Source organism: Sinocyclocheilus grahami, unplaced genomic scaffold, assembly GCF_001515645.1.
Source record: "Sinocyclocheilus grahami isolate Dianchi unplaced genomic scaffold, SAMN03320097.WGS_v1.1 scaffold191.1, whole genome shotgun sequence".
Lineage (NCBI taxonomy): Eukaryota > Metazoa > Chordata > Actinopteri > Cypriniformes > Cyprinidae > Sinocyclocheilus > Sinocyclocheilus grahami.
This window is the reverse complement of record NW_015505370.1, coordinates 257,872-266,790: the sequence shown is the minus strand read 5'-3', so window position 1 is coordinate 266,790 and position 8,919 is coordinate 257,872. Positions and strand designations below refer to the sequence as shown.

Here is an 8,919-nt window from a genome sequence, read left to right as displayed (position 1 = left end):
AGTAATGAACTCTCAATTTTCAGTTCTCTACAGTTTATTTTCATCTCTTTTTTTTTTTTTTTTACAGCGAACTGTTGTCAGTTAGTTACTGTAATTTCTACAGGTGGTTTTTTACAGTGTAGATATGAATTTACAGTTTATTTTAATAAATATCAAAAATCTAAAAGGTGTGCATTATAACTGAGACCTACATGAACATGTTACAGTTTTTTTGTGTTACTGTAAGTCATTCTCCTCAAATGCTATTGAAGTTAGAAAAGTGTATACCAATGTCGTATGTAGCTTTACGGACAATACGGCTCAGTTTTTCTATGTATCTTGCTCTGTTGAACGGCAAAAGTGACTTTACTAGGCTATACTGGATTTACACCATGCATCTCCTGTCAGCGGAAAGCCACGCCCCCAGCTATCACAAGACCCGACCAAGTCCATGGTTGACACCCTCTCATTAGCATGTTGTGCAGAGGAAAAATACATGAGTGATCAAAGGAAAATAAATAGGATGAGTTTAGCATTTTCTTAAACATTTTCCATTTGCCCACCAATTTATTTTATTTATTTGCCTACTTTAATCACATGTTTAATTATTTCTATATGCATTTAAACAAGTATTTGTGTATTTATATACACGTTTATTTATTTATTTGCATATTTATTTATTTATTTGTGTATTTATTTATTTATTGTTTTTGCAGGTTTCGTCCTCCATAAAAACAAGCTTCCATAAATATTTGATGTTAACATTTGACTAACTTTCTTTGTATTTGTTTGTCAGTCACTTGAAAGCACGAGACGAATGTTACAAATGACAGAAGAGGTAAGAGGTTTTTTTTTAATCAGTTTAACCAATGACACATGAGTGCGCCTTAAAAACATTGTTGTTGTTTATCACACAAAAATGCTGTTGTCATTTGCTCATTGCTTAGAGTTGAACTTGAAACGTGTATTTTTGCAGAGTTTGAGTGTTGGGGTCAAAACAATGACTATGCTAGATGAGCAGGGGGGTGAGTCCTTTATCTCAGTACACCTGATTCCTGATGTCTACTTCAATATAACCACACAATTTGGAGGCCTGTTCACACACTAAATAATTTCTGTAGATCTTTATGGATGATGTTTAGAGTACACAGGAGAGTAACTAGCAATGAAATGGTTATTTCTTGAACTATAGTCACATTTGCCATTGCTTGGTGAAATTTCATGTTCGAAATACAGTCATTTCTGCACAACTGCACAAAAAGGTGAAAAGTTTACCAACATAGATTTGACCCTGGGTTCAGGTTGGTCAAGCAAATTTGCTGCTTGGTTGGAAAGTGATCTCTTGCGTGAGAGATATACAGTATACTATACTATACTTTTTTGCATGTGAAATTTTGATAATATGATTTTTATTATATATGATAATATGACCTTTATTCTCTTTTTTCTTATATTAGAAAAACTAAAGAATGTGGAACAGGAAATGGACCAGATCAAGCATGACATGAAACAGGCTCGAAAAAACTTGAATGAACTGTCCAAATGCTGTGGCCTCTGTTTGTGCCCTTTCAACAGGTTGGCTAGAGCAACTATCTTATGAATGACAATAAGTTATATATTTGAAGCAGTTACACTGTTTCCGATTACAACACAAATAAGAAGTAAGGAACTGTGGTACAATATTGAAACATAGGCAACTTCAGAAGTTTTCAACCAGAGGGCAGGGGTTATTTGGGGACCAAATGAGAATGAAATTAAAGCAAAAAAAATCAAAAATCCAAAAACTAAGATATTTTTTATTTGAATTCTTCCCCTAATTTTGAACCAGGGAACCCTGTCTTGAAAAACCTGGTTATATAAAGAAGTCTAATTTTGAAAGTGTGGTTTTATAGAACTGGAAAAGTAAATTAATAAATTAGCCGCACCTTTATTCTCTTTTTTCTTATATTAGAAAAACTAAAGAATGTGGAACAGGAAATGGACCAGATCAAGCATGACATGAAACAGGCTCGAAAAAACTTGAATGAACTGTCCAAATGCTGTGGTCTCTGTTTGTGCCCTTTCAACAGGTTGGCTAGAGCAACTATCTTATGAATGACAATAAGTTATATATTTGAAGCAGTTACACTGTTTCCGATTACAACACAAATAAGAAGTAAGGAACTGTGGTACAATATTGAAACATAGGCAACTTCAGAAGTTTTCAACCAGAGGGCAGGGGTTATTTGGGGACCAAATGAGAATGAAATTAAAGCAAAAAAATCAAAAATCAAAAAACGAAGATATTTTTTATTTGAATTCTTCCCCTAATTTTGAACCAGGGAACCCTGTCTTGAAAAACCTGGTTATATAAAGAAGTCTAATTTTGAAAGTGTGGTTTTATAGAACTGGAAAAGTAAATTAATAAATTACAATTTATGAATAAATGAATATACATTTTTTCTAGTTATGTAAAGCTCTACAATATTTTATAGGGTAGAAACTGTGAAGTCAAAAAAGGCTGAGAACCACTGGCTACATCTTTCTTCAGGCTTATTATTCAAAAGTAGAGGACTTGCTGTATATGAAAGCAAATGTTGTGTTTTGGATACTAGTTCCTAATGTGAAATGTTGGTCTATTGATATCCTCACCAGGTTCTTAACCATCAAGAATTTCTTGGTTTACCAGCTTCACTGTAAATACCATGCAGGTAGAACGGCTTTATCAGCTATGTTTTGTTGGTGAATAGGCTATATGTTGCACCATTACCAGCCTTAAACCAACACTTACTAGCATACCCTTACCAAAAAGTAGTATACTTCAAGTTTATTTTATTAAGTATACTTAAGTAAAGTTCAAGTATATTTTTAAGTATACTTTATGTAGTAAGCATACACATTTCAGTGTACTAGTAGTATACTTGTAGTGTACTATTTCAATACTCCTTGGGACTAAATTGGTCCACTTTCTAGTATATAAAAGTATACTTTTAAGTATAACAGTAGTAAACTTTGAGTACACAACTAGTTTACATCAATATTTTTAGCTTGTACTGCAACTATACTAAAAGTGAACTTATAGGTATACTGAAAGTTTTCTAATGAAATACTTGTAGTAGCATTTTAGTACACTTTGAAGTATGGTCTTAGTAAACTACTAGTTTAGTAGTTTTATACTGCAAGTATACTCGTACGTTTTCTTTAAGTGAACTTTACATTCTTTTTTAAACACTTGAATGTGGTAAGTTTTATAAAATAAAAAGAAATAAACAACATTTTGAACAAAAAGCTGAAAAAAGACTATGAATTGGATTCAGAATGATATCACGATAGATAGAGTCGATCAACACCCCAAAGCGTCATTAGTACCTCTTCATTTGTCAACATTTTGAGTATCTGCTTGTAAACAAAAACATTTCATTCTAGCTTCATGCATTCTTTTTTTAAACACTTGAATGTGGATAAGTTTCTCAAATAAAAAATAAAGAAATAAACAACATTTTGAACAAAAAGCTGAAAAAAGACTATGAATTGGATTCAGAATGATATCACGATAGATAGAGTCGATCAACACCCCAAAGCGTCATTAGTACCTCTTCATTTGTCAACATTTTATTCAATTAGGTTACACAGTTTTGATGCTGTTTTATGTCTGATGATCGTGTTAGATTACATGTGGAAGCATCTGTTGTTTCGGTTTCTTCTTCACTTGTGTTTTTTGGAAATTCTGTACTGAAGATGTGTACTAGCGCCCCCTATCGTATAACAATGAAAACACGGATTCAAGTATACAGTAGCTCAAATATATTTAGACTTTTTCAAGTATAAGTCAAGTATACTTAAATGTCATTTAAGTATATTTCTGAGAAGAACATAAAGCCCATTTCTGAGAAGTACAGAAAAAGTAGACTAAAAGTATACTTTCCTATTTTTTAGTTTAAAAGAAGTATACTAATAGCACACTTGAATAAACTTCTTTTTCGTAAGGGTAAACAAACCTGGCCATACTTTTCAGAAGCGAAAATAAACTAAATTGGCACTTTTAGTTCAAGGTTTTCACCTCAGTGCTTGTATTTGATGTATTTCTTTGGATTTGAATGGATTCTCTGTCAGACTGAAGTCCACCGAGAGTGACTGGAGAAAAAAGCAGGTCAGAAAACCAAAAGAAAGCAAGCGGAACATGGTATCCAGCCAACCGACTGTTGTCCACGATGGGCAGGCCCCCACTGGCCCCTACATCAAAAGGTGAGGGAAAAATAGCACTGAGAGTGACAGAATCCAGCTCTCATAGAGATCAAATGTGACTGTCTGTTGATATGATAAAGCTAGCTGGAGATTTGTGTTATACATTGCCATATGGCATAAGCTGTTAGTTTACATAACTATTATGCTTATTTAATAGATGTGGCCTTAAAGGTCTTAGCTGGAAATTCAGATGATGATTGTTTTGTTTCTGTAAGAATAACAAATGATGATCGAGAAGATGAGATGGAAAAGAATATGAATCAGATGGGCAACCACATTAAGATTTTAAAAAACATGGCACTGGACTTTGGCGACAGGATTGACGACCATAACAAAATAATTGATGATGTCAATGATAAGGTACTCTCATTAAATGACTAGATGTAATTTATTGAGGTAAAGTGTATTTGTGACTCAAGACATTTAGATCTACAATATCTGGCAGTACACACTTAGTGTGACAACTTTTCTTTTCCACACTGACATTTTGAAAGTTTGCATTAATTAAGTCAACAAATATACATTTAAATATTGATAGATAGATAGATAGATAGACTCCTCAACTGTGACAAATGTGACTCCTCAATTTATTATTAATATAATTATTTATTAATTCATTCATTTTATTTTTTTATTTGCCAGACTGCAACAACTAAAAGTGAAGTTGCTGCTGCGGAAAAACAAGCCAGGAAACACCATTAAGACAAATAAAGAAAGAACCACCAAAACTATATATTTTCTATACATCTTAGAGTGAACAATTAATTTGTGAATGCAGACCCCCCAATGCAATTGTCATTGACACTTGTACATATGACAAATAAACTGAAACTGATCCGCAGTTCCCATTCTACATGTATTTTTATTTTTGCTTTTTCTATGATCCATTTCATTCAGATGTACATCATCATATGGAAGAAAAGATCTGCCGCTACTTCCATTTCATCATGACTTTAACTCTTTCTGTGCCATTGGTGCCTTTTTATTGTTATTATTATCTTGATGTTTGTAAATATCTGGACAGAGCTGTGACCTTGAATAAACTGCATAACGAGGCATTATAATTATTGAGCTTTTGGAAAGCTTGATTGAAATGTATGTGTAAATATCTTTCAGACTAAAAGTCTCCATTTGACAGGTCAGATCAGAATTTAAACTATAAATAGGGCAATGCCCCAAAAATGTCAATGAATGAAAATCTCTTTTAATTTATGTGAACAATGACCAGCAGAGGTTGCTGTTAGACTGTTTTGAAATCTAACCACAGAAAGTGCTTCCTAAAATGGCATATTCATGTAGCATGTAGCATATTCTCTGCTTATGTAAGAGAATTTTCTCAGAACTGATCATACAGTATAGGCTATAAAAGCAGAACAAAACCAATTAGATTAATTATCCACGTCCTTCTACCTACTATCCATCATCATTTGTGTTCTCAAAGGGAGACACTGCAGTAAAGGAAAGCTGTTTCTTTGCCACCGCAAGTTGATTTGCCAATGCGTTTACTATATGAATATTAACATTTTACAGTAGTAGAGACCATTTTTACAATCTTGCCAAGGGTCCTATAAACTCACATGCCAGCTTTGCTTGCAAACTTGCTTGTGTACTTTCTTCTAGTGTATGTAATAACCACTGTTTATTATTGTATAGCGGTATTCCTAAAATGTATTTAGAATATTTCCCCTAAAGTTTATACCTGATGTTACATACTGACTCATCCATGAGTTATAACACCTGTTCTCCTCGCCTGTGTTTTTCTCATCACATGAGAGTTTTTTCTAGTTAGATATGTTCTGTAGTGGTCTTCTTTGCCCTACCACATTATTTTCTGTGGCGAAGAGCAGCAGAGTTTGCTTGCATCTTGAAAGTAGTCCTATATCAAGCAGTCCAACATTTTAGACTCTTTTCCTTCATATTCAGAGATACCTATGATGGGCAGACTTTTCGTAAGTTACTCTAGACTGTATAATTGCATGTAGTGATATTCAGACCAACATCACAACTGTTTTTACGCAACAGTCTAAAAAAACATGATGTTAATATAGAAGAGCTTACATTTTAAACACAATATTGCCATTCACTTAATCTATTTTTGCTGTCAAAAACAGTTATAAATGAAGCCAAACTAGGATTAACCAACCTGCAACTGATCTTCATATTCAGAGATACCTATGATGGGCAGACTTTTCGTAAGTTACTCTAGACTGTATAATTACATGTAGTGATATTCAGACCAACATCACAACTGTTTTTACGCAACAGTCTAAAAAACATGATGTTAATATAGAAGAGCTTACATTTTAAACACAATATTGCCATTCACTTAATCTATTTTTGCTGTCAAAAACAGTTATAAATGAAGCCAAACTAGGATTAACCAACCTGCAACTGACAGTAGTGAGTTTAATATCAGAGCCCCTCCTCTAGCCTTGAGGATATGCAAAAAAAAAATAATTTGCAACTTTATGTACCACACTATACTCACTCTTTCTTTTGGCCTCCACAAACAGTGATTGACTGTTGTAAACAATTTAATGATGTCAGGGCTATAATGTGATAAATCTGGAGAAAAAAAATCAAGATGCAAGCTGACTTTATTTTAAGTCATGCAGTCATCAACTGTCATTTTTAACGAAGATTTTTTAAATTATAATTAATATAAATTATGTCTTGTTACATCAAGCACTAAAATATGTTTGCTATTTGTGAGTAAAAAAACCCCCACACATTTTAAAGAAATCATTGTAACCTCAAAAGTCATGTAATTTCATTGGTAATAAAAAGCAGAAATCTTGAAGAACATTCAGTTTTTGACTTTTACAAGAGAATATCTGAGTTACTTTTTCAAATAAGTAACGCAAGTTACTTTTTTCCCAATTTATTGATTGACAGCTCTCCTGTCCCCATGTTGAGAGAAATCAGAAGATGTTACTGTAGTTCTAAAATAAATATGAAAAATTGCAACTTTATGTACCACACTATACTCACTCTTTCTTTTGGCCTCCACAAACAGTGATTGACTGTTGTAAACAATTTAATGATGTCAGGGCTATAATGTGATAAATCTGGAGAAAAAAAATCAAGATGTAAACTGACTTTATTTTAAGTCATGCAGTCATCAACTGTCATTTTTAACGAAGATTTTTTTATTATAATTAATATAAATTATGTCTTGTTACATCAAGCACTAAAATATGTTTGCTATTTGTGAGTAAAAAACCCCCCCCACATTTTAAAGAAATCATTGTAACCTCAAAAGTCATGTAATTTCATTGGTAATAAAAAGCAGAAATCTTGAAGAACATTCAGTTTTTGACTTTTACAAGAGAATATCTGAGTTACTTTTTCAAATAAGTAACGCAAGTTACTTTTTTCCCAATTTATTGATTGACAGCTCTCCTGTCCCCATGTTGAGAGAAATCAGAAGATGTTACTGTAGTTCTAAAATAAATATGAATATGCATTAATTCATCTCACTCACAAAAAAAACACAGATTCAGTATTCCTCAAAATGAATAAAAATAATGCAACTCAGAATATGACGCAAACCTGCAATAATTAAATGTTAAACAACACAAATATCCTTTATGTATTTAATCCCATTCTATTAACCAATGTCTTTGCTTCTGATCTTCGATGATCCAGTTCAAACATACTAATAAGCAAAAATTACCCTAGACAAACATTTGTGTGTCTTTTTTTTGTTGCTGAAGTGTGTTGAAATTTCTTCTTTTGCATTCTACTGTACGGACGTAAATTTACTTTCCCTTCAGCTTGAGGCTTATTCCTTTCACTTTTGGTGTGAAACGGCTTTTATATTTGCCAAAAATATAACTTTTTTATTTTAAAATCAAACAAGCGAGCCCTATCCAGATTTAAAAAGTAACGCAAAAGTAACGTAATGCATTACTTTCCATAAAAAGGAACTAAGTAACGTAATTAGTTACTTTTTTAATGGAGTAATGCAATATTGTAATGCATCACTTTTAAAAGTAACTTTCCCCAGCACTGATCACTTGTGAGCTGCTTTGTCATTACAGCAGAAGTGCCAAAAATATATTGGGAGGCCTTTGAATGTCATCTTCAATAATGTGGGGGCCTTGGAGTCAAAAAGCTTGTGAACCTTTGATTTAATATATTGTACATGCTATTGATTTTTTTAAAGCTTGTATTATTTCAACCTTAAATGCTTAAGACTTTAAATGTTTATATTCAAATTCAAGTTGACAATTACGCTTTCCAATAGTAGAGCCATTGCAGTCTTCCACCAAAGTTTAATTCAATTAAATTCACGTTTATTTGTATACTGCTTTTTCACAATACATATAATTTCAAAGCAGCTTTACAGGAGATGCAGGGTAAGAGTAATTTGTTATCAGAGGTGACTATATTAAAGTAATGTCATATGACAGAAAGAGATTTTCTTTACTTAGTGGTCTTAAAGACAGTGCTCGTAAGCATCCTTCAGAATCCAAAAATAACAAATGGGATATCTGGTTTTGTCCACAAGCCTGCAAGTGTACCATTAGGAACAGGGCCAATACAAAAATCTCTGATGGTACTTATACTGAATGAATCAGCATTTTTGAACAAATCAACTTAATGAATGATTCAATGACTCACTCATCAAAAGAGCCACTTCACTCATCAAAAGAGCCACTTCTCGCCATCTATTGCTGTAACTTGCAGAAAGAACAGTGCTGTAACTTGCAC

The 8,919-nt window shown here is 32.8% G+C and overlaps 1 protein-coding gene across 1 annotated transcript; it reads left to right on the top strand.

Moving 5' to 3' along the window:
* Positions 1-4,072: 4,072 nt before the first annotated feature.
* On the top strand, positions 4,073-5,130 carry LOC107594776 (synaptosomal-associated protein 23-like). The gene is made up of 3 exons (XM_016284951.1): positions 4,073-4,203; positions 4,419-4,563; positions 4,846-5,130. The coding sequence occupies exons 1-3, from the start codon at positions 4,139-4,141 to the stop codon at positions 4,903-4,905; spliced, it is 270 nt and encodes an 89-aa protein (XP_016140437.1). The 5' UTR covers positions 4,073-4,138; the 3' UTR covers positions 4,906-5,130.
* The last annotated feature ends 3,789 nt before the right edge of the window (positions 5,131-8,919 follow it).